Here is a 25,080-nt window from a genome sequence, read left to right on the forward strand (position 1 = left end):
TTGGAGAGGGAGGGATTCAAGAGCTGAGATTCTACAGGGAAAAGAAAATTGCAATGGGCTGTTCAGCAGGTCCGCGGGGGTTTCCCAGTGGCGAGCTCCAGGATCCAAGGATGACTCAGACACCAGCTTCATTTTCCATTTCAGGAGAAAGGGGAGGGAACGCCTTCCCTCCAAGGGAGGAGACAGAGTGGAGAAGGGCCAATTGTCACTTGAGGGGGCCTGACTCAGGAAGAGCCACACCATCCAGCACCCAGAAGATAGAGGAACCAAAACCAAGTTGAATCTCAAGCATTTTTCTGGAAACTCTGCCTCAATCTCTTCTTAACCCCACACCCCCAGAACCACTTAAACCTAGGGATTCACTGCTCCTTTTCCCCCTTCCCACCATCCCATCACATATCTCACTGTCTCTTTCCTTCCTCTCCTTTTGTCTATTTATTTGTTTGATTTTATTTTTGGTCGCACTGGGTCTTTGGTGCTGTGCATGGGCTTTCTCTACTCGCAGTGAGTGCAGGTTACTCTTCATTGAGGTGCGCAAGCTTCTTTTTATGGTGGCTTCTCTTGTGAAGCACAGGCTCTAGTGCCAGCGGGCTTCAGTCTTGCGGCACACAGGCTCACTACTTGTGGCCAGTAGTTGTGGTTCACAGGCTTAGTTGCTCTGAGACATGGGGAATCTTCCCTGACCGGGTATCAAACCCGGGTCCCCTGCATTGGCAGGCAGATTCTTATCCACTGTGCCAATGAAAACGAAGTCCCCTTTCTTTTTTTCTTTTTTAAAAGTCTGGAATGGTATGTTGGTATTTGGAGTCAGATGTCCTAGATTTGAATCCCATCTCAACCTCTTATGAGCTCTGACCTGGGTAGAGTCATGCCCCATCCTGGAACCTCAGTTTCCTCACCTTTAAAGTGGGGGATAATATCTACCTTCTCTGATTATATTATTATTGTTATTATTATTCTGGCCATTGTGGGATCTGAGTTCCCCAACTGGGATTGAACTCAGGCCCTTGGCAGTCAAAGTGCAGAGTCCTAACCACTGGACTGCCAGGGAATTCCCATATCTTCTCTAATTATGAGGATGAAACAAGATCACATAGATACGTAATAAACGGAAGATGTTTTCTCAGAAGCACTAGATCATGTGAGTCATTAATAGACCAGAGAGGTTTGTTGAGCTGAAACAAGGTGCTTAAAAGAACTGTTGAGCTGGAAAGCACCTCAGAAATCTTCGAGCCTTAATGACTTCCAAACCGGAGTCCAAGGGAACTGTTTACAATATTTCCAAATGATAAGGAAAGTCACACGTCTACTTTTGATAGAGTCTCAGGTTTCTTTACCTTTGTCTGGAATTGGATCAGCTCAAAGTGATAACATGGTTATCACATGCTGTTCAGAAGTTCTGATTGGCAAGTTACATGGGTCTTTGAAAAGTTTTTTTTAATGTGAAAATAATTAGCAGAGGGTAGATTAAATGATGGAAAACATTAATCTTGTCCAACTCCTCATTTCATAAACGGGGAAGCTGAGGTTTAAAGAAGGAAGTGACTTGCTAGTCACCCAGTTAGTATGGCAAGCTCTCGAAAACCTGAATTGTTTTCCTGGAACCAGTTACTTCCCTTCTTTCCATTCCAGAGGAGAACTTACGATCAAGAAAATCAAGGGGGTTTCGTTGGCTGAGGCAGGAGTAAAATGACTCATCAACTTGCTGTTGCCCTTTCTCTATTCTTGACTTATTCAGCAAATATTTACTGAATGTCCACACTGTTTGGACTCAGAAGAGGTTAGAGAGGAAAGAGTTATGGTGGCAGACAGCGTCAGGATCTGCTTCCAGGTATGACTCCGGAACCTGGGCCTCCCCCCTGCCCTCACCTGTTATAAATATAAACGGATATACAGCTATAACTGAATATGTACATTATAAAACACCCACTACTGTGTCTTCTAATAGAGCTAAGTTGTGTCTGAGGACAAGGACAGTCTCATTTTAACAGTACATTTTAACATGTACAAATCTTCCTGACACTCAGTAGGGCATAAAATCAGTGCTGCGGTATTGGAAGCACCTGAATTTAAAACAGGTTGTTTGTTTGATTTTGGCCATTTCATGTTGCAGATGGGATCTTAGCTTCTGGACCAGTGATAAAACTCCTGCCCCCTGCATTGGAGGCTGGGTTTTAACCACTGGATGACCGGGGAAATCCCCACCTGAATTCTAACTGCCACTAACTCTATATCTTTGAAACAGTGATGTTGCTTTCCTTCCCTGGTGCTTAGTTTAAATTATCTATAAACTAGAAACAGTGGCAAAATCATGTGCGCTGGCTGGTTCACTTCAAGCTATCCCAGCCTTTAACTAGGAGAAAGAAGATGTTGGGAGTTTAGGCTCAAAACGGAATGAACGTTATCATTTCGTTAACTCCCAAACATCTTTCCCTCGCCCTTTGCCACTCAACTGTCTGCTCTCTCCGCCCTCTTTTTTTTTTTTTCTTTCAACATTCTCCTCTAGAGGGCAAGCAAGCTCTACGTTCTGTTGCCATACTTCCGTTCGCCTTCATATTTTTCTTGCGCGCATGTGCACACTTCATTTCCGGGCTGCCCTACTTTGTTTGGCACCACGCCTGCGCAATCTCAGCCCCGCCCCCTCCACCCCGGAAATGCTTCCTTCCTACGCAGCCGCTACAGCCACTGCAGCCGGTGGACCTTTGCCTCTCTAGGCCGGTAGGGCCTCTCCTCCATGGTCCTGACTGTCAGCACCGTTTCGGTAGCCAGTCGGTGCGGCTGGGCCGCGCTCGGACGCTTCGGATCCTCGAGACCGTAACCGGTGAGTGAACCCCACAGGAGCTCGAGGACGAGCGGGGCCTGTGCAAGCTGGAAAGGGCAGGGTTTCCCCTCACGCCGGGAATGGGTCTGTCCGCTCCGACCTCCCTCCCGCTCCCGGAATGGGCTCGCCGCTTCCATCCCAGTCCCTCCTCCCGGGCGGGGCGACGTTGTCATGGTGACGGCGGGCTGGCTGAGGCCAGGCGTGTGTCCTCGCAGGTGCAGGGGCGGCCCGGGGCCCATGGCGCGGCGACGGCGCTGACCCGGGCCTGGGCGGCGGCCGGGCCCCGGGGGCCGGCATGGCGGGCCAGTTCCGCAGCTACGTGTGGGACCCGTTGCTGATCCTGTCGCAGATCGTCCTCATGCAGACCGTCTATTACGGCTCACTGGGCCTGTGGCTGGCGCTGGTGGACGGGCTGGTGCACAGCAGCCCCTCGCTGGACCAGGTGTTCGACGCTGAGGTAGGATCCGGGGCTGGCGCGGGCGGCGTTTCGGCCTCACTTGGTGATCTGACACTACCAGGCCCTAGACCTGGCTGGACCACCTGACGCTGAGGAAGTGACTTCCACTTCTCTAAGCCCCAGGATCTCGGGTGCCAAATTGCGGCGGGGGGAATGGGTAAAAGAGCATTCGTGGAGGTATAGTGGGAACTGCCTGGACTTTGGAGTCAGGCCTCTGTTTAAGTTACACGTACTAGCTGTGTAACCTGGGGCAAGTGTTGTCCTCTCTCTGAACCATCACTTTTCCTGTGTGCAAAATCATGAGACCGCTAGCAGGAGGCCGTGGACTGCAGTACACAGAGCTTGGCTTTGGATTCAGAATGCTTAGTGTCCAGCCCAGGCTGAAACATACCAGCTGTGGGACTTTGGGCAAGTTGCTTCATTTTTCTGAGCCTGTTTCCTCTTCCAGAGTAAAATAATCCTCAGCAAAATGTTATGAGACCCAGAGGGGCCTGGGAATAAGAAAGTGCTTTGTAAAAGTGTAACGGAAGGTGAAGTGTCAGCTTCACAGAGGCAGATGTGGTATGTAGTAATAAGAACAGTTCTTGGAGCCAGGAGATTTGGGATGGAATCTTTTCTCCTGCTTATCCTCTGTGTAGCCGTTGGGCAAGTTACTATCCCAAAAGAGGTAATAGTAAGCAAGCTATTATCCAAAAAAGGTAACGACAACAGTAATAATAATTTTATGAGGTTATTGTGAGGATACTATGGAGTAATGAATGTCACTGTTGCATGCTGAAAGTGTAGATGTTTGGTATTCGATAGTACTGTAACAATAGTGATGGAAGCTGCATACCCACCAGGTACCTAGTCGTATCCTCTTAGGAGGCTCTGTCCTCCTGAGAAGGACATGTGCAGATCTGAGGCTTTGTTGAAGAGCTATCTCATGCACACTACCTGAATTCTAGACCAGTAGTTGACAGACCTTTTTGTAAAGGGCAAGATTTTAGGTCCAGCTGCTCAATTCTGCCATCATAGCACAAAAGCAGCCATGGACAATACTAAGTGAATAGGTGTGACTGTGTTTCAATAAAACTTTATTTACAAAAATAAGTCCCTGGCCCCTGGGGCCATAGTTTGCTGAACACTGTTCCAACTTTTATGCTGTTTACTTACTGTATCACTTTGGGCAAGTTACTTCACCTCTTTGGGTTTTTATTGCTTCTTTGTAAAATGAGGATAGTGATCCTTTCCTGGCTACTGTGACGGATGTCTGTAAAAGCAGCTTTTTAGAAACAGGCCGCCGTACAGACGAAGGGGCGTATTGGCTTCTCTGGTCCCGGCAGGATGTTTGTTCCTTGAGGGGGGCTCCTGGAGCCTAGGGGCTCTGCCAGTTTTCTCCTCCAGCATGTTTCCATTTGTGATTTCCCCTTCAGATCCTGGGCTTTTCCACCCCACCAGGCCGGCTCTCCACGATGTCCTTCGTCCTCAACGCCCTCACCTGGTGAGTATCACCAGTTTTCCTGTCCAGCTTTTGGGGTCTTAGCGCTGGAACTAACTTTCTGAATTTGGTCCTGACGCAGGCTGGCACTTGTTCCTGGGTAGAGGTAGACGAACGTGGGTGGCAGAGACCAGTTCTGGGACTGGCTCCCTCATAGGATTTCTTCCACCACTGTTTTGACTTGGCTGGAAAGCTCTTATGTCACTCTGAGCATGCCGCCTGGGGACAGCTTCCCTCTCAGATCACTTCCCTGATGTGGAGTGAGGTGAGGGAAGGATTGGACTGGGAGTCAGGAGAACTGGATTCTATTCTTGGCCCATGCGCCATTAGCCAGGTTCCTGCCCTTCTCTCTGGGCGTCAGGTCCTCACTTGCATGCTGAGGACTTGGACTGAGAGGCGGTCTAAGCGAAGTGATTAAGAGCTTAGGCTCCAGAGGCTGACTCACTTGGCTTTGACTCTCAGCTCTACCACTAGTCTAGTGACTGTGGACCAGTTAGTCTGTCTAAGCCCCAGTTTCTTCACCAGTAAAATGAGGCTAATAATATTACCCACCTCATAATGGTAAGGGTTTCACGAGTTCATTCACAGAAGGTACTTAGAACAGTGCCTTGCACATTGCTATTCTTGACCTTTCACTGGAGGTTGAAAACTGGTGGGGTGACTGTGACCTGGATTTGGCTCCCAGATATGTTCTGTTTGACTTACCCAGTTGTCAACCCACGCAGGGTGTTTAAGATGTTTTTTTCCACTTAATTGAAAATCAGGATATTTTATATTAAAAATCTAGATTTCTGGTGTCTCTTAAGAAAATGGGATGATCAACCAATTCCAGGCCAGCCTTCTAGCCTGGTGGTTTGTCTCGCTTTAGGCCCCACTTTAGATGGAACATGTCTGCTTCGTGGTGCCATAGCCCTCCCCAGTCTCTCGGAGCCCCTTGAGTGGCAGCTGCCCTGATCGTCACGCTCATACTTTTTCCTCCTTCCCCGCCTGACTTACTCTCAGCACTACCCGCCGGGCTCCTCTGGGCATCTGACAATGTAGCCCCTGCCTCCCACTTCTCTCGCTTGCTTCTGACCCCTGTGCTGTCATCCTGTCCCCCCACACTCCCCCAGATAAGCTAATCGAAGGCCAGGACAACCCAGTGACAGCTCACTGCCGTCCTCTCCCCACAGTGCCCTGGGCTTGCTGTACTTCATCCGGCGAGGGAAGCAGTGTCTGGATTTCACGGTCACTGTCCATTTCTTTCACCTCCTGGGCTGCTGGCTCTACAGCTCCCGTTTCCCCTCGGCGCTGACCTGGTGGCTGGTCCAGGCCGTGTGCATTGCGCTCATGGCTGTCATCGGGGAGTACCTATGCATGCGGTCGGAGCTCAAGGAGATCCCCCTCAACTCAGCCCCGAAGTCCAGTGTGTAGTGTTGGGTCCTTTGGACACCCTGCTGGGCACTTGACCACCCCTCCAACCCCTTGGGCTGCTCGGACCGCCAGATGAGGTCCAGCCCAGGCCTGAGAGGAACCTGGGAAATGTGAAGTCTTGGTTGGTGTGGGGGAGAGAGTGAGGCCCCCGTCAAGAAGGTGGGTAGCGGGGCAGGATCAGAGCTGCAAGAACCACCTCTGTCTGCGGAAGCCTTGGTGTCTGGGAGGTCGGCGTGGGCACCTCTTTCAGGGTAATAGCAGAATCGGAACCATGTCACTCTTGAGCCACCATACCTGTCACCAGCCTGTTATTTTAAAAAGGAAAAAAAAAAAAAATCAACGATAACTGATCGGAGCAAACCGCTCTGTTTAGCCATCTGTCTTACCTCCTGGGACAGCAGTTACATACCTTTTCCACGTTGCCCTGACTGCAGCTGTTCAGTTGGAACAACCCTTGGTTTCTGGATCCAAAGCCACAGAAAGAGATCTAGGTGCCCAGTAAGTAGCAGGCTGCTGTCAGGCAGAGAATGGCAGGTGGAGGCATCAAGCAAAAAAAAAAAAAAAAAAAACCCAAAAAACGCACAACCTGTGTTCTGCTGCAAGCATGCGCGCACACGCCCCTGAACCCCGTGACTCTGGTTCTCTCTACTGGGTCCCCACCCTCCTGCCAGCTTTCCACATAGTGGGCCAGAGGACCCAGAGAAGAATCCCAGCATCGCTGCCCATCTCGTGTTTGACCTGGAGTCACGACCTGTTCTCTAGGAATGACCAGGCCCTCCAGCTCCCACAGGACCTCCGTTCTGGTGGTAGTTCCCTTTTCCTGCCTTATTTGGAATCCCACAGTGGGAGGGAACCGTGAGCGCCCCAGACCCAGGGAGCTCAGCCTTCCAGCTTGAGGTGTACTTGATTGTACTGAAGGAGATAGAAATTTGCTACCAAGGTATTTCTTTGAGGTGGAGTGTCCTCTGTGAGGGGGCTTGCAGCTGCCCTTCCTGTGTACAGAAATACAGTATTTTCCATGGTTCTGCCTGCGCTTTATTTTATAACGCCATGCTTGGGACTGGGAGGGGTCAGCACAGTCAGACATTCATTAGAGCCAGGAGCTATTAAGAATTATTAGGCCACCTTCTAGTTGGTTAAAATATGGAGTGCAGGGAACTCCTGTGTCCCACCCCCACCCCACCTGTAGCCTTCTCTGCTTTGCCTTGGGTGACCGCCATGACTCAGGACGCCTTTCCTACTTGCCGGTGATTTCTGACTGTGCCCAGTGAAACACACCGGTCTAGACCCAGTTCCTCCTGGAAACCCTCCCCTCGGGCCCTCTGTAGCCTCCCTGAGCGAGCTGACGGAGTTCCTCTTTCAGAGTTAGGGCTACGTAGATGGGAACTTGTGCCATCTCCCCGAGAAGCCTTTCCAGCCTCCTGGCTCCCAGCCCCGCAGGATAGGAAGTGGAGGCTGACAGGGTGAAAGCTGAAGAGTGAACATGCTCAGGCAGAAGCTGGGAAAAGGCTCGGGTGAGGCGCCTCAGAAGCAGGGTGCCCTGGCCAAGCGGGGAGGGAGCGGGTTGTTAGTGGGCCGCTAATCCTGGCTGCAGAGTCCAGGAGGTGAGACTGGGCTGAGATGGCTTGCCCTGCGTCAGTGGGTTTCCCCCAGACACCAGAGACTCCACAGGCAGGTGACGCCCTTTATTTTGAGGAAAGCCTCAGAGCCCTCATGTCCACCGTGGTGGTGGCTCTGGCTGTGATGGCACACCTGGACTTTCCCACAAGGGCTTGTGACACCCCGCTGCATGTCTTCTCTGATGACGGGTCTCTGCCCCTAGAGTGTCAGTTGGATCTTTTTTGGAAACTGCCAAAAGTCAGGGAAGCCAACGTGGTTTTTTTTTTTTTTTTTGAATAATGACTAAGCTGCTACTTTACTGAGATGTCAGTGAATTCTAAAGTGACAAAGCAGTGTCTAGAGGCAAATTCCAGAGAGGAAGTAATAGCATCCACTGAGTATAAGAGATGTCCAACAGGAGACGAAGTGCTGTACGTCTCCTTGCTCACTTAATCTTCCCGACAACCTTCCGAAGTAGAAAGTATTGGGACTTTCCCTGAGGGTCCAGTGGTTAAGACTCTGCACTCGCAGTGCAGAGGGCACAGGTTTGATCCCTGGTTGGGGAACTAGGGTCCCATATGCTGCTCGGTGTGACCGAAAAAAAAAAGGAAGAAGTAGGAAAACCATCTGTGTCTTACAGGTGAGGAAACTGTAAGGAACTTGCCCAAGGTTACGTTAGGAGCTGGCAGACCAGGATTTGGGTTTCAGTAATGAAATTAGTAAACTCATTTTGAAGACATTAATAGTCAAGAATGTTTACATTTTATTGGTTAAACAATCCACTTTGTAATCATACTTTCTCATCCTACTGTATTGTTGTAAATACTAAGGATGTAAAAAGCATTGTAAATATTACTTGTTTTCCAAGAAAAGCTAATAGGCAGTACATTAAATATGGCCGCAGATTTTCAAGGAAACATGAGGATGTCAGCAATGTTTTTATTTCCAAAGGATAAAGAAGAATACCTAGATCAGAAAGTTACCTCCACCCGCCCACTGAGTTGGTGTAGCTGTTGACTTTGTAGGGGTGTGATGGCTAGACACCCTGTTCTTCTCCCCGTTCACTACTCAACTCCAGCTATCTGGAGAGAGAAGTAGAAACTAGGACATAGCTGGTACTCAGACTAGTTTATGAACTGAAAGAAGGATGGTAAGGGAGAAAGGGATGTCTACCTCAGAGGATGCCTCTAACCCCTAGTTCTAGGCAGGCCTGTCCAGATCAGAGCCAAACGGGGGCCAGAATGGCACCGGGCGTTGGGGTGGAGGGAAGCTCCAGGTCCCCTTGAGTCTGATGGGAGGGACAATTAAAACAGGTTAACTTCCCCTGGAAGGTGAGTCTTATACTCTCTTCAGGGACTCCCCAGATCAGGGTAGCTTCCTCCTGGCATTCCTAGAGGGCAGTCAGCACTTAGCCCAGGGACCACAGAGCCTTAGGGGCTGGGGCAGTAGGGGCCAATTCTGGGCCCAAAGGAGAGCGGCCTTGTGGAGGGGGAATTAAACGCTGCTGCCTTGGAGGACTTCCCTGGTGGTTCAGTGGCTAAGACTCCATGCTCCCAAGGCAGGGGGCACAGGTTTGGTCCCTGGTGGAGGAACTAGATCCCACATACTACAACAGACCTGGCTCAGCCAAATTAAAAATACATATGTATTTTTTTTTTTTAAAGCTACTGTCTTGTTTGAGGTTTTCTGTAGGAAAGTAGCAAAGGGTGATGAAACAGTACTGAGACAAGGGGTTAGAGAGAGCTGAGAGCTTTAATCCTTGTCCTGCCTAGCTGGCCAAGCCAAGGACAATTCTAGGGGGCCCTATGTTAGAAGGCTTTAGAGAGCGGCCGTGGAGTGCCCGGTTAAGTCCTGGAGTCCCATTGCTAGCTCTGAGACCTTGGACAAGCTACTTAACCTTCCCTGGGTTTGTGAGGGTTCATTGAGATGTCATATGTAAAGCACTGTGCGTGATATGTAAGAAGTGATTCATGAATCTAAGCAGTTAGGATTAAGGCACCACGACCCCCTCCCCATTTTGCAGAGGAGACCCCTTTCTTCGGAGCCTTGGCTGTTAGATGGGGGACAGGACTGTGCCCATAACGTAAGTACAGCAACAAAGTATTGAGCTCCTATGTGCTGCGTGCTGTAAAGTGACACGTTTCTAACTTAATCCAGTGACAGCGGCGCCAATGTTTTCCCCATTATGCAGACAATGAAACAGGTTTAGGAATAAACAGCTTTCCTCAGCATCAAACAGCTGATAAGAAGCCAGGCCTGTCGGCCTCAGCAACCTCGTCCCCATTTCATATTCTAAACATGTTTAAATAGTTCATGGCCCACATTGGGAGAGGGGCAGCCTCCAGGATCCAGATGCTATTTTAGCAAAAGGTTGTGAACTGGAACATAAGGTTGGCTTTTTAAACAAGCAGCTGGTTCCCTAAAGGTGGGCAGTTAGCCAACTGCCCATAAGTGAGAAACAGGGCCAGTACTGGCCTTGGGGCTTTATTATGGCAAGGAGGCATGGAAAAAAGGCCAAACGTTCAACATCCCGCAAGCTAATTTCAGCTGCATCAAGCCTGATTTGCTCAGAGCCCTCTGGAATGGCTCTTAGTATCCCTCTTTTTATAAACAGATGAAATAGGCTCTCAGAGATCATGTGACTTGTTAAAAATTCAAACACTTAACATTTTTCCCTAGTTAACTGTTGGTTGGCCGTTTCTCCTGTAGTCAGTTTCTGTACCTCCGAGATCATTTGCAGCATCCTGACCAAATCAGGATCTAACTGAACCCTGAAGAGGAGCCTCAGGTTGAGGTCGTTAAACAAAGGGAGAGTGGTAGTGGAGAGACCCTGGTTCTGGGATCATGGGAGGCGGGTTGCCTGAGCCTAAATACCAGCAGGTAGAAGGGATAAGGCTCCAAGGCCAGCACGCTGGCCATGCTGGGTCCCAACCAGCCTAGGCACACAGGCTCCTGTCTGCTCACCCGACGGCCTCCCCATGGGCCGCTCAGGCCCAGCTCTGGCTCCCAGTTGGGCAAAGCAGAAGTTGTCAATCTCCCCTAGGCTCAGGGCTTTTCATCCCCTGCTTGGGGCTCCCCGGGGGAAGGTTCGAATGAAGATTAGTGCAGCCCTCTTTGCCCCCAGGGTTGGTTGGTTGATTTGGGAGTGAGTTGCCCTGATTGCTCACTGATAGCCCGTTGGTCAGAAGGTTACTTGAAGTTTGACAGAATGGAAGGCACTTGGGAGAAAAGGTTGAGTAGAAGGTTGATGGGATTGATGATGCCAGGCAAGGGAGTCGAAATGGGGAGTACCCAGGAGTAAGGCTGGAGTGGGCATGTAGCTTGAGGTGGGGGTTGCAGGAATGGAAGTTATGTGGAGGGATAGGGGCAGGATGCCAGGGACGGGAACTCTGCACCTGGTGACCACAGGTGGGGAACAGTGAGGTACAGAGTGGTCCCATGCCAGGCTGTCTGTGATGGCCTGGTTTCTGCTGATGCCCACCCCAGGGATACTCAGTCACAGTGCTGGGCCCCAGTGGGGAGGAGGGATGTGAACCTGTGGATTCAGCGGGAGCCTCTCCTGTCTTTCCCCCTTCCCTGCCAATCTGAGGGTCTCCCATCATTCCCCTGACTCCCTGGGGGTGGCCCTGCTGCTTCCCTGAGGGCACCTGCCTGCCTCCAGGGGAAGACAGAGGATGACAGTCTTCATCCAGAGAAAGCCTGGGCCGCCTCAGTTTTCCTCTCCCTAACGGCACATCCAGGGCCCCGTGGCTCCTACCGACAGCGGGGGTAACCCGACCGGACGTGGGGTTGGAGGATGGATGTGCTGTGTCTGTCACATGTGAGCAGTGAGACAAAAAAAAACAATTCCTGGCCTGACTGGTGCTTCCCGTGACCCAGACGGGGCACGGTTCGCATTTCCAGCTGACATCTACTGACATCGGGCGCTGTGATAATAAGGGTGCAATGCACGTGTTTGACAGACTGGATGCGATGTTGCACCTTTTCCCCTTCAGGAGGTGGAATGAGGAGCAGCCAGGAGACCTGGTTTAGAGCTCTTACCGTGCCACTTCGCAGGACCGTCCCATCTCGGAGCCGCAGTGCTTTCCTCCTCTCCTAGCCTTGCAGGGCCATTGTGAGTCACCAGGAAGCACACAACAAACGTTCCCCTTCTATGACTTCATGGAGTGCCCTGCCCAGGAGGCCAGCTTGCAGAGTGGGGGAGGGGAACAGCCCACTGGCTTCTTTGATTCGGGTTCTACACTGATGTTGGAGAAGGCAATGGCACCCCACTCCACTACTCTTGCCTGGAAAATCCCATGGACGGAAGAGACTGGTGGGCTGCAGTCCATGGGGTCGCTAGGAGTCAGACACTACTGAGCGACTTCACTTTCACTTTTCACTTTCATGCATTGGAGAAGGAAATGGCAACCCAGTCCAGTAATCTTGCCTGGAGAATCCCAGGGATGGGGGAGCCTGGTGGGCTGCCATCTCTGGGGTCACACAGAGTCGGACACGACTGAAGTGACTTAGCAGCAGTAGCAGCTACACTGCCATCAGGGACCTGGGGACAGACTGAAATGACCCTGAAGTAGTGATTCACACCCCCACCCCAGTCCTTACCTTGTCGGAGAGACACTTTCCTCCATCCTGTGCAGCCCCAGAAAACCAGGCAGAGCCAGTGGCATTTGGGAGATTTTATTTGTAGACTTAGGAATTCTCCCGCCCTCCCCTCCTGGTCCATGACTGTGCCATCTCCCGCCCTCTCCGCAGCACACCTCGGGCTCCCATCCAAGGTTACACCTGCGAACAGAGACCTCAGCATCAGTCGGCGGTTAAGACCACCCCCAGGGGGCGCTGCAGGCCAGGGAGAGGGCTCGGGGACCAGGGGCACTGTGACGCCCAGCCCATTGGAGATGCCAGCTTTGCTGATGGGGCAGCCTCCTTTCAGCTGGACCCCCAGGCCTCTCACCCTCTTCTTTTCTTGGAAACTCAGCAAAGGGGCTGAAGTATTTCTTTTGCTAAGAAACTTTCTTTTCAGAGTAAATCCTATTTGTGGTTGGTGGTGGTGCTGGTGGTGGTTTAGTCCCTAAGTGGTGTCTGACTCTTTATGACCTCATGGACCAAAGCCCACCAGGCTCCTCTGTTTATATATGTTTCCCAGGCAAGAATACTGGAGTGGGTGGCCATTTCCTCCTCCAGGGGATCCTCTCGACCCAGGGATCGAACCCAGGTCTCCTGCATTAGCAGGGGATTCTTTACCGTCGAGCCACCAGGGAAGTCCAAGTCTTATTCGAGGCATGAGTAAATAAAATAGAGTGTAGAGCAAAGAGGGGATGGGGTGCAGCAGAGCCCTGCTTGACCTCTCCCCTCTTCCCCCAACGTTTGGAAATCCCTGGACTCATTTCTCAATGAGATTCTGAACCACAGCAGTTTGGTCTCTCTTAGGCCTCTAGGCAATGGATGCCCCGCCTCAGGACCACGTTTCCCAGTGTCCTCCTTCCCCAGAGCCCCTACTGGGGTCCTGAGAGGTCCACTGCCCTGCCGCATGGCCTTGGTCATTGGCTTCCACCTCTCTGGGCTTCCCTCTCTGGGCGGAAGGTTGGGCTTCCCAGCACCGACAGCCACAGCCCCCAAGACTCTGGACCCTACGCCCCCTGGCTCTGGGCCCAGCTCGGGGCCAGCGTTTCACCCCGGCCTGACGGTGGAGGTGCCACACCTTGTACCGATGGACCATCGGCATCTCCAGTGACGCCGAGCAGAAGCGGGTGCAGCAGCGCTTGACCCAGCGCAAGGCGGAGGCTCTGCACATCACCCGAGGCCCTGGGAGGTGGACCCGTGTGGGCAGCCCCTCAAACCAGACCCGCTGGTTCACTGTTTCCGGCTGCTTCACATCCTTCACGGGAGTTCTGTCCTGGTGGGTCTTCCGGAAGATGACTTGGGGGTCCCCAGTGGGAGGCTGCCTTGCCTGGGCTCTGGGACCCGTGGTCAGGCCGTGACCCCTCGATGTTGTCGGGGCCTCAGGCTCCACTTGCTCCTCTTTCTGTGACACAGCTTCCTCTGCCCTGGGCCTCGACTCCTCACGCTCCTCAGGCTCCCCTGTGAGCTTTAATTTCGTGGAGTCCAGCTTCTGGTAGGAACACCCAGCCTCCTCCTGGAGCTCTTTGTTATTTTGTTCCACTTCATCCCAGGCATTATCGTACCTGGCAGGGAGAGGAACAGCAGTCAGCAGCCTAGGACCGAGGCTCTGGTCCTCCGCTAGTCCCGAGACAGCTGCGCTGCCGCTGGTTCAGGGGGCCTGTCAGGAAAGCCACAGAGAGCCCGGAAAGAAGCTTCGCCACCACTCAGAAGCCTTGCGCCTGGGGGCAGGGGATGCGGTGACAAGCAGTGGCAGAAGGGATGTGAGAGGCTAGAAAAGCCTATGGCAACGGCTAGCAGTTAGGACACTAGAAACGTGTTATTACCTGCATCGGCCACTAGGTTAGGGCTCTGCCTCTGGATTTCAGTTGATGGAGTGGACTGGTCCAGTTTTTTTTTTTTTTTTTAATTGTTTTCTTGTTCCAAGACATCTTAGAAAGTAGCTCCAATGACCGCCCCCCCCCCCAATCCTGCCTCACTTCTGGAGGGGCAGGATAGCTTCCTCTCAACAACACAGTTGGGGCTTGGGGCCCATTAGGGCTGGCTGCTTTAAAAAGGGTTGGAAAACTCTGGGACTAGATGGTCCTGACCCTTTGGGCTCGGTGTTTCCTGATCTCCTGTATTGAGGAGGTCAACTTAGAGGGAGGAAATCAGAGGGGTGGAGTTCGCCAGAGGTGTTAGACTTTCCAAAAGGGTATCTGTCACAGACTGAAGTCCCCTGCAACGTGGCCACCCCTTCCTAGGTGAGCACGTGTTGGGAGGGAGAGGCCTCACGCTCAGGGTTAGACAATACTGAGGATAGTCACCGGCCACCGCTGGTTGGGGGCCCACCAGGTGTCAGGCCCAGGACCCTCACCACAGTCCTGCAAGGCTGAAAGAGGCTTAGAGAACACAGGCTTTGGAGACATACTGCAGTTCAGAGTTGCTTCTGCCTCTTACTGTCTGTGTCATTTGGGGCAAGAAAGGTGTCCTGTCAGAGCCTTAGTTCCCTCATTTGAAAACAGATAATTCTGTACACCTAGTAGGGTTTTTATGGAGTAGATTAGGTGGGAAAATGCTCTGCAGGGTACCTGGCCCTTGAAGAGTGAAAGTGAAAGTCGCTCAGTTGTGTCCGACTCTGTGACCCTATGGTCTATACAGTCCAGGGAATTCTCCAGACAAGAATACTGGAGTGAGTAGCCTTTCCCTTCTCCAGGGGATTTTCCCAACCCAATCCATGGAATTCTCCAGGCCAGAATACTGGAGTGAGAAGCCTCTCCCTTCTCCAGAGGATCTTCCCAACCCAGGGATTGAACCCAGGTGGATTCTTTACCAACTGAGCTATCAGGGAAGCCCTTAGCAGGTGCCTTATAAATGTCAGCTTTCTTAGTGGGAGGGAGCTGGGCCTCAGCAGGATGACTAGTCTGTGGGTAAATCTGTGGGTGGTGATGAATTGGGAGGGGCAGGAAGGGGGCCCGCTTGCTCAGAGCCCCAGATGGTAGTTAGTCCCATGATTGGATGATTATGACCATACTTATGACAACAGCTCTGATTTCAGCTGGGAACAGCTTCAAATCCTAGCTCTGCCACTTAGCAGTTCAGTTAATGGAACAAGTTACAGCATCTCTTGAGCCCCAACTCTCCATCACTAAAATAGGGCTACTAAATGGCTCCCTTTCTCCCAGAGCCTTATCAAAAAGCGGGTTTCTAAACTTTAGCACAGTGCCTGTTCCTAGTAAAGACGGCTATTGGGCCCATGATGGGGGCCATGGGTGGGCCAAGCTCACCCAGAGGAGAGCCCCAGGATCTTTGGAACCCTGAGCAGTGAATTCCAACACCTTCTGGCCAGGTTATGCAGTTCTTGGATCCGAGGGTTTGAGCTTTTGAGCAGCTTCAAGAGTGACAAGTGTTTTAATACCTGCTAGGGATGAAGAGACAGAAAAAAAGAATTGGAAGCTTCAGCTTTCTTGGGATAGCCTCCCAACCCCCACCTGGAGTTTGGCTCAGCTCAGCTCATGGTGAGGCCGGTTGACTCCTTCCGGGTCACCCATGGCAGCCCTGAGCAGCATAGTGTGGGGGCTTTCTTTAGTGGGCACCCAAATGCGGCATCTCACCATTTTAAGTCGGTTCCGTGCGATTACTTTGCTGACAGGCTGATGTATCTTGTCCTGTGGTTCCTTAGCTTGCATCTGACAAGAGAGAGGGAAAGAGCAGGTGAGGGGAAATGCTAACACAGGATGAGCCCCCTGAACGCCCGTTAATGCCTCTCCACTGGGCTTGGGTTGATAAACCCTAGACTGTGATTTTTGTCACCTTGGTTTGGGGGTGGAAATGGGGAGCCTGTTATAACTCTCTTGACCCCCTTCACCTCTCCCCCTCCCCCTAGGCAGAAAGACCCCCACCCTGGGCGTGGTTGGATGCTTTGTTGAGACCTCCACTAGATCCAGTCCCAAGTCCAACCTTGGAAACCACCTTATTCTTGGGCCTCTTCTTTGTCAATGGACGCATGCTGGAGCTGTGGCACATATTGGACAGATGGCGCAAGACTGGTACCTGGCCCTGCCTGCGCCTGTCTGCCCCCAGCTCAGCCCACACTCAGGCTGGGCGTCAGGATGCTTGTGCTGGTGCTCCCAGGGAGGGGGGCTGTGACATCACTGAAATGTGTGACAGTGGCAGGTCTCCAAGGAGTATGTGTGTGGCAGGGGTGGAGGGTGAGAAGGTGACTCCTGTCTGTGCAGATACCTGGTGGGTGCCAGGCAGAGGCATACACTGTCACTATTTCCCTGCAAGGTAGGAAGATTCTCCCCCACTTTTTTAAATGAAGAAATCAGGGTTCAAAGAAATTAAATAATTTACTCAAGGCCAACACAGCTGGAGAGTGGTGGAGCTGGAAACATAAGGTCTGACAGTCAGCCCGCGAAACCTGGTTCTCACCTGTGCTCGTCTGTTCATTCATGTCATGCGTGTTCGCGCATGTGCATCTGCTGTGTGTCCGGTGTGTTCTGAGTGCTGGAATAAAAAAAAATTCTGCCATCAAGGAACTTTCATTCTAGTGGAGAAGAGACAGTATGTGTTCTTGTAAAGATTCAATAATGGGCTGTCTGAAATAAAGTATGTGTATGTGTGTGTGAATGTGTGTTTATCATAAATTTTACTGAAAGAAATCGAAAATAATAAAATTCTACAAATACTCTTATTGTGAATCCCGTAGGGCCAATTTACTCTTACAGTATACTTTTCTCAAGTTTTGCCTAACTCTTGCATCCATAGTCCACTTATGGTTGTAATTGATGAACAGGTATCATTCCAACATGAATGTTGATGTTTTCATTCATACTAAAGAGTAAGAAGAAAATGAAAAAGTGGAGGAATGAAGATTTTGGAATTCATTTCTCAGTGATCCGATCGACTTGCTCACTGTCACTGTTTTCAAATACTGGGAATGTATTTGCTCAGCCTTTTTTGGGTATGTGTGGCTATTTACAGTGTATAGGCATACCTCAGAGATATGGTGGGTTCAATTCCAGACCACTGCAATAAAGTGAATTACCAGAGTCTTTTGGTTTCCCAGTGTATATAAAAGTTACACTATACTGTAGTCTATTAAATGTGCAATAATAGCATTATGTCTGAAAAATGTGCATACCTTAATTTAAAAATACTTAATTGATAAAAAACCCTTATCATCATCTGAGCCTTCAGTGAGTTGTAGGAGTAACATCAAGGCTCGCAAGTCACCGTAACAAGTAGAATAGTGAAAAGGTTTGGAATATTGCGAAAATTAGCAAAAAGAGACACAGAGACATGAAGTGAGCAAATGCTGTTGGACTTGCTGAATACAGGGTTTCTGCAAACCCTCAGTTTGTAAAAACCTCACTCTCTGTGAAGTGCAGGAAAGTGAAATACCATGAGATCTGCCTGTAACAGCTATAGACAGGACAGTTACATTAATGTTTCCTCCATGTGCTTTAGCCACCAGATGCACAAAGTCAACTCATTGGAAATGACCCTGATGCTGGGAAAAGCTTGAAGGCAGGAGGAGAAGGAGGTGACAGAGGAAGAGATGGTTGGACAGCATCACCAACTCAGTGGACATGAGTTTGAGCAAACTCAGGGAGATAGTGAAGGACAGGGAAGCCTGGCGTGCTGCAGTCCATGGGGTTGCAAAGAGTCACATGACTTAGTGTGACTCACATGTCACAAAGTCACATGACTTAGTGACTGAATGCCACCAATGAACATTTCCTCCATGGTGTTCTTAAGGCTAGACCAGAGGTTGGCAAGATAGTGAATACGTTAAATTTTGCAGGCCACGTAGTTGCAACTGCTCAACTGCTCTTGGAATGCGAAAGCAGCCACAGATAAGGAAATGAGTGGGCCTGACTGTGTTGCAATACAATTTATTTACAAAAATAGTGGGCTGGATTTGGTCCAGGACCGACTCCTGGCCTAGACAATCAATAGGATGATAAACCCAAACCTGATTCGTCACACTTACTGATTTCTGTGGTGTAAATACTTCAGCCTACCAGAGTGATGCCACTGAATGCAGATTTGAACAGAAAGGCAGTCACCTCCGTTATATATTATGTATTTCTACCATATTTTTACAGTCCTAAATATTCCCAAGATCATAGATAGTAGCAAAAGGTGGTAAGAAATTAGGAAGTGTTGAGTTTGAGCACTTTCCATCTTTGTTTTTAATATCATTAACTCGATGAAGTTGGTATGATATAAGTTTTAATGATCATGTTGCATAATGACCAGCCAGTTGAGTTCCTAAAAATGTCACATGCCTCTGTTAACAGCACGTTCCTGTTAACATTAGATGGAAAGAAGTGTATGGAGAGAAGTAAACAAGGTGGACGGGAAATGGAGAACAAAGGTAGAAAGTTTGCTGTGTTAAAAGGGATGGGGCTTCGCGGGTAGCTCAGTGGTGAAGAATCTGCCAGCCACTGCAGGCGACATGGGTTCGATCCCTGACCTGGGAAGATCCCACGTGCCTCAGGGTCTTTAAGCCCGTGCACCGCAACTACTTTACTTGTGTTCTAGAGCCTGTGAGCCGCAACTACGAAGCCTGCATGCCCTAGAGCCCATGCTTCACAAGAGAAGCCGCTGCAATGAGAAGCTTGCGCAGCGCAAGTAGGAAACTCGCCACAGCTAGAGAAATGCCGGTGCAGGAGCAAGGACCCAACACAACCGAAAGGATGGACACTGCTATATTTGAAATGCATAAGCAACAAGGTCCTACTGTACAGCCCAGGGAACTCTGCTCAGTGTTCCGTGGCAGCCTGGATGGGAGGAAGTTTGGAGGAGAATGTATGTGTATGGCTGAGAGTGTGTATGTCTGGCTGAGTCCCTTCGCTGTTCACCTGAAACTGTCACATCATTGTTAATTGTCTATCCTGCAATACAAAATAAAAAGCTTTTTAAAGAAGAATGGAATAGGACCCTTCCACTGACAAGATGGCATGTGAGGAGAGACCTGAAGGAGGTGAGGGAAGTGGGGAGAAGTAGTGGCAGAAGGTGAGGACAGAGAAAGTCCTGGTGAGGGGCTGGGCCAGATGGTGGGAGATTTGAACAAGTCAGGCTGCTCTGAGTAATCTGCCCACCTGGCCGTGTCTGAATAATCAGAAGCGCTTGTGACGTACAGCTTCTCCCTCACCACCCACTCAGTTGGCCAGTTTGATACCCAGCAAGTGTGGGAACCAAATCCACACCACACCCAGATGGAGGTGCATTCACGTGGGTGCTCACCTCTGCCTTTTAGGGGAGGTGGGCCAAGACCAGACTACTGCACAGCTTCTTGGTTTTTTTGGTTGTCAAATAATCCTTTATTTTTCTTTTTCCTTTGCAGTTCTTAACTAGCTGGGCACTCCACAGCACCACTGTTTATGTCATCTATGATGTCATGAGGGTGGCGGCCATCAACATTGCAGCCCACAGGCTGGGTGATCTCTTTAATGGTTCCACAGAGTTCACTAGCTAGAGACTGATGCCACATCTGCTGGGCAGTGCTGACGATCTCATCAAAAGTGATGTTCCACTGTGCTTAATGTTTTGCTGCTTCTTTCTTTCTCTTGGTGGTTCCGTGAGGGCTTTGATGATCAGGGCAGAAGCAGAAGGTACTACCTTAATCTGGGCCTGTCTGTTCTGAATGGTCAGTTTCACTGTAATACTTGGACCCTTCCAATCACCAGTTGCCTTGGTGATGTCATCACCAGCCGTTTTTGGAGACAGACCCAGGGGGCCAGTCTTGGGGGCCAGGGCAGACATGGCACGGACTTCCCCACCAGTGCACCAGTGCAAAAGGTACACGGCTTTGATCTCGTTGGGGTCAAACTTTGGCGGCATGGTGAAGGCGGCTGGTGAACCCGGATTCGGGACGATTGAAGAAAGTTGCACCTTTGCCTCCTCTAAGCCGAAAGCTGAAAGCTGCACAGCCTCTTATATGTCCACGTCCTTTCTTATTAGGGCGGAGATGAGTGGGCGGTAAAAACAAAAAAAGATGCTGTGGGTCAGAAAAGACACAAGGAGGCGACTTTGGAGGGAAGGCCAGGCGAACACCCCACCCCTCCCTCCGCCTGCCTCAGTCCTCTCCGGCTCCTCTGCCTGCTCGGGCTTCCGTCTCCCAGTCAGCATGATCTCAGCTCGTCCTGGACTCTGCTGGCCTCTGCTGGGCTGCATCAGGATCATCTGCACCTGCCACCTCGGCACCAACAGCTGGGGCCCTGCTGTGCGCCTTCCTCTGAGCCCGGGGAGTGGTCCCTCCAGAACATGGGCTCCTCAAGGGCAGGGGTTTGGGGCTGTTCTCTTTATTGCTAACCCCCCAGAGCCTTAGAAGAGTGCCTGGCTGACAAGAGGTACCCACTAAGTATTTTGTGAAAAGATGAAAATAAACGGCATTTTCTATGATAAGGGTAATGGTGAGCGGACTGCTGGAACCCTAAGGAGCAGCGTGGGGAGGCCAGGGAAAGCTTCGTAGAGATGGTGACAGATAACAAAGAATAGGGTTGCCAGGCAAAAGGCTGTGGGGCTCCTGGATTTTCAAATTACAGGTGTGGGAGAGAACTGTGAAGCGGGGTATGTGCTGGAATAGAAGGTAGAAACCCAGAGTGACGGCAGCCAAACCCGGGGGAGTGAGCCAGACCGGCTCCATCACAGGCTGAGAGGCTTGGAGCCGGTCCTGAGGGTCAGGGCCTTGGGACTGTTCCCAGGCGACGGGGCTTGAGTGGGCCCTGGCGGCTGGCCCAGCCGCCTCCACGTTCTGTTCCAGCCGGTTCTTTTCACACCGTCACTCCCTTTCCTCCCTTCAGAAGCTTGGGGGTGCATCCCCAGGGGGGACAGTTTTTCTCTGTGACCAGACGTCATACCCCAACAATGGCTCCTAAAGCAGCACCTCCCTATTCAGTCTTGTTCATCTCTTCCATTAACACGGTAAAAACCATTTATGGGCAGAGCGATACCCATGGACATGTAGCTGGTCAGCCTTCTGGATCACATCCAAGGCACTTCAGTGAGAAACCACCACCCTCTCTTTTTTCTCTTAGTTGTGGTAAAATACACATAACATTGACCATTAATCATTTTAAGTGGGCAGTTCGGTAGCGTCCAGTACTTTCACATCATTATGCAGCATCACCACCATCCGTCTCCCAGACTCTTCATCCCCCAAAATGGAAACTCAATACCTGTTAAATGACAGCCCCCAATTCCCCAGCCCCTCAACCCCAGCAACCACCATCCTACTTTCTGTCTCTATGCATTTGACTGCTCCAGGTACCTCATGTGAATGGAATCACACACTATGTGTCTTGCTGTGATGGTTTATTTCACTCAGCACAATGTCCTCAAGGTTCAGCTTGTGCCAGAATTCCCTTCCTTTAGGGCTGGATACTGTCCTCTTTTAAGTATAGACCATATTTTATCTGCTCATCCATCGGTGGGCACTTGGGCTGCGTCCACCTTTTTGGCTTCCATGAATAATGCTGCTATGAACGTGGGTGTGCAAATATCTTTCCTCAAGACCCTGCTTTAAATTCTTTCTGAGTATAAACTCACAAGTAGAATTGATGGACCATATGCTAATGCTACTTTTAATTTCTTGAGGACCCACCATACCGTTTTCTGTAGTGGCTGCACTATTTTGCATTCCCACTGACATTTCAGTTTCACCACATCCTCACCAACAGTTGTTATTTTTCATTCTTCCTTCCCTCCTTCTTTCCTTCCTCCCTCCCTCCCTCCCTCTCTTTCCCTCTCTCCTCCTTTCTTTCTACAACAGCCGTACTCGTGGGTGTGGATCTAGTCTTTTTTTGTGGTGGTTTTGTTCCACAGCGTGTGTTAGTCACTCAGTCGTATCCGACTCTTTCTGACCTCACGGACTGTAACCTGCCAGGCTCCTCTGTCCATGGAATTCTCCAGGCAAGAATACTGGAGTGGGCAGCCATTCCCTTCTCAAGGGGAATCTTCCCCACCCAGGGATCAAACCCAGATTTCCTGCATTGCAGGCAGATTCTTTACTGTCTGAGACACCAGGGAAGCACCTATATATGGTAAAATTCACCCTTTTTAGTGTGCAGCTCTATGATAAGTTCTTGTTACTGTACAAACACCACAGTCAATGTGTAGAATGGTTTCATAACCTCCCTAAGTTCTCCCGTGTAATCTATTTGTAGTTAACTCCTTGTCCCACCCACAACCCTGGCAGCAACGAATGTATTTTCAGTCCCTATAGCTTTACCTTTTCCAGAACATTATATAAATGGAATCCTATAGCTTATAGACTTTTGAATAGAATTCATTCACTTAGCACAATGTGTTTGAGATTTACCCATGTTGGGCATATCAGTGCGATATCACAGCCAGGAGATTGATGTGAACACGATAGGCAGACCTAACTCAGGTTTTGTCAGTTTGACCTGCACTCATTTGTGTGTGTGTGTTCCATCAGTGTGAATATCTCTCTCGTGTTATCTGCTCCGCTCCCCACAATCTCATCCCTAATCCCTAGAAAATCACTGATCATTCTCCATTTCTGCAATTTTATTGTTTCAAGAATGTTATGTGAGTAGGCTCCCACAGTATGTAACCTTTCGAGATGGACTTTTTTTCATTCAGGATAATGCTGTAGAGATTCATCCAAGTCGTTGCAGGTGTAACAGTTCCTTTTATAAATTAGAACAAAAATTATTACAGATTCACAGAAAATTCCAAAAAAATATAATAGAGGTCCTATATCTCCTTCTCTCGTTCCCCGCCCCCGAAGGGTACATCTTGCTTAACTATGTTCCAATGTCGGAACCACTCGTAGAGCCGCATAACCACGATCAAGATGCAGAAGTGTTCCGCCATTCCACGCTCGCAAATGCTGTTTATAGCCATGCCCACGCCCTCTTTCCTCTGACCCCTAACCCCTGGCAACCCATCTCCATTTCTATATTTTTGTTATTTCAACAGTGTTATACTGTATAAATGGAATCATACAATATGTAACATTTCAAACCTGGTGCTTTCCCCCCCCCCCCACCCCGCCGCCCCCCGCCCGCTCAATTCTCTCGATATCCATCCAGTTGTTTTGGGTATCAATAATTTGTTCCTTTTTGGCTGAGTATTATTCCACAGTATGAATGTGCCGTGATTTGTTTAACCATTCACCCACCGAAGAACATTTGGATTGTTTCTCATTTAGGGCTGTTACAAATAAAGCTGGCAGGAGCACTCATGTACAGGTTTTACAGGGACATAGTTTAATGTCTCGGGAACAAATGTCAACGAGGATGACTGCTAGATCATATGGTAAGTACGTGTTTAGTTTTTCTAAGGAACCGCTGACCTATTTTCCAGAGGGACTGTATCACTTTACAGTTCCATCAGCAAGGTTTGAACGGTTAGCTTCTCTGCATCATGACCTGCTTTTAGTATGGTCACTAACTTTTAATTAACTGGCATAAAGTGGATGCACAGTGCTTTTAATTTGCATTTCCCTACTGGCTATTGATGTGGAGCATATTTTAATGTGTTTATTTGCCATCTCTTTGTGCTCTGTGGTGAAATGTCTGTTCAAATCTTTTGCTCATTTTCAACTGGATTGTTTTTTCACTGTTGAGTTTTGAACGTTCTTTATACAGACTAGATGAGTCCCTTTGTAAGATGTGTGATTTGCAGATATTTTCTTCCCACATCTATTTACCTTAAAAAAAAAAAAAACAACAACCTTTTTTCCCCTTGTGATGAGAACTCTTAAGATTGATCTGCTTTCTTGTATTTATTTGACTGTGTTGGCTCTCCATTGCGGCACAGGGGATCTTTTATTGGCGGCATGCAAGGTAAAGTGGAAGGCAGAAAACGTGCCTAATGAGCTGAGATCTGGCTAAGGATATTTCCAAATCATGTGTTAAAGGTGCAACTTGGTGTCTTCTTGCTGCTTAAACACAAGAGGTGGTAGGGAAATGGCAGCAGTTCTCAAGTGAGCACATGATGGTGCCTCCTGGGGAGACCTTTGTCAATGTCTGGAGACATTTCTGGTTATCAGACCTGGAGAGGTTATCACTGGCATCTAGTTAGTAGGGGCTGGGGATGCTGCTGAATGTTCTATAATGGACAAACCCCTCTCAACACCACCACCTCCCTCCTGGGACTTCCCTGGTGGTACATTGGACAAGAATGCTCCACCAATGCAGGGGACATAAGTTCCATCCCTGGTCTGGGGAGATTCCGCATGTCATGAAGTGACTAAGCCCTTGGACCACAACTGAGCCCGAGCTCTAGAGCCAGGGAGCCGCAACTACTGAGCCAGTGTGCTGCAGCTGCTGAAGCCCACACGTCTAGAGTCCATGCTCCGAAACAAGAGAAGCCACAGCAAGGAGAAGCTCATGCAGTGTAACTAGAGAGTATCCCCTACTCACTGCAATTAGAGAAAGCCAGCATAAGGCAAGGAAGACCCCACGTAACCATTAAACAAATAAGAATTATCCTGCCTGAGATGTCAATAGTGCTGAGGTTGAGAAATCCTGAGCTAAAAGGGAACACTATTAAATATGAAGGAGCCAGGACTTTGTGGTTGAAAATTCTCAGCCTCTCTACCTGGCAAATGATAGTAAAGTTAAAGAGTGGTTTCCCAGCAAAGCTTAAATCCACAGCAGCACCAGAAAAACATGGTCCAAAGGAAAGTGAGAATGTAACTATCAATCTTTTGTGTGCATCTCGGGAAGA

General features: G+C 49.8%; 3 protein-coding genes and 1 pseudogene across 9 annotated transcripts in view; 2 read left to right on the top strand and 2 right to left on the bottom strand.

Annotated features, from left to right (window-relative positions):
- The first annotated feature begins 2,689 nt into the window (after positions 1 to 2,689).
- Positions 2,690 to 25,080, top strand: part of SYS1 (SYS1 golgi trafficking protein) — a 32,510-nt gene continuing 10,119 nt past the window's right edge. Inside the window, exons 1-6 of one of the 7 annotated variants that reach the window (XR_006055723.1) lie at positions 2,690 to 2,821; positions 3,016 to 3,278; positions 4,694 to 4,761; positions 18,675 to 18,751; positions 18,919 to 19,360; positions 19,724 to 20,784. Coding sequence is in view for 6 of the 7 variants with exons in the window: in XM_042230182.1 (XP_042086116.1) it covers positions 3,117 to 3,278; positions 4,694 to 4,761; positions 5,931 to 6,171 (471 nt within the window). In the remaining variant the exon portion in view is untranslated. Of the gene's footprint in view, positions 2,822 to 3,015; positions 3,279 to 4,693; positions 4,762 to 5,930; positions 7,196 to 18,674; positions 18,752 to 18,918; positions 20,785 to 25,080 lie in introns of those variants that run through there. The other 6 variants (XM_060397053.1, XM_042230185.1, XM_042230182.1 and 3 more) reach the window with 6 other exon arrangements.
- DBNDD2 (dysbindin domain containing 2) overlaps positions 3,231 to 25,080 on the top strand; it is a 34,120-nt gene continuing 12,270 nt past the window's right edge. The window contains exons 1-2 of the mRNA XM_060397054.1: positions 3,231 to 3,278; positions 4,694 to 4,761. The gene's annotated coding sequence lies outside the window, so the exon portion shown is untranslated. The remainder of the gene's footprint in view (positions 3,279 to 4,693; positions 4,762 to 25,080) is intronic.
- On the bottom strand, positions 12,547 to 16,374 carry TP53TG5 (TP53 target 5). Its single transcript, XM_042230377.1, has 5 exons — positions 16,327 to 16,374; positions 15,981 to 16,055; positions 15,654 to 15,784; positions 13,469 to 13,952; positions 12,547 to 12,552 (listed from the first exon to the last, which is right to left on the bottom strand). The coding sequence occupies exons 1-5, from the start codon at positions 16,372 to 16,374 to the stop codon at positions 12,547 to 12,549; spliced, it is 744 nt and encodes a 247-aa protein (XP_042086311.1).
- Positions 19,677 to 20,283, bottom strand: LOC114117635 (large ribosomal subunit protein uL11-like; annotated as a pseudogene).

Source organism: Ovis aries, chromosome 13, assembly GCF_016772045.2.
Source record: "Ovis aries strain OAR_USU_Benz2616 breed Rambouillet chromosome 13, ARS-UI_Ramb_v3.0, whole genome shotgun sequence".
In the NCBI taxonomy this organism is placed as follows: Eukaryota; Metazoa; Chordata; class Mammalia; order Artiodactyla; family Bovidae; genus Ovis; species Ovis aries.

Excerpts from the sequence above, each read along its gene's own strand:
- TP53TG5 (XM_042230377.1), bottom strand. The coding sequence starts at position 16,374 with ATGCGTCCATTGACAAAGAAGAGGCCCAAGAATAAGGTGGTTTCCAAG. Across the intron at positions 16,056-16,326 it reads AGAATAAGGTGGTTTCCAAG|ATGCAAGCTAAGGAACCACA; the intron begins GTTGGACTTGGG and ends CTCTCTTGTCAG. Across the intron at positions 13,953-15,653 it reads ATCCTGGGGCTCTCCTCTGG|GTACGATAATGCCTGGGATG; the intron begins GTGAGCTTGGCC and ends TCTCCCTGCCAG.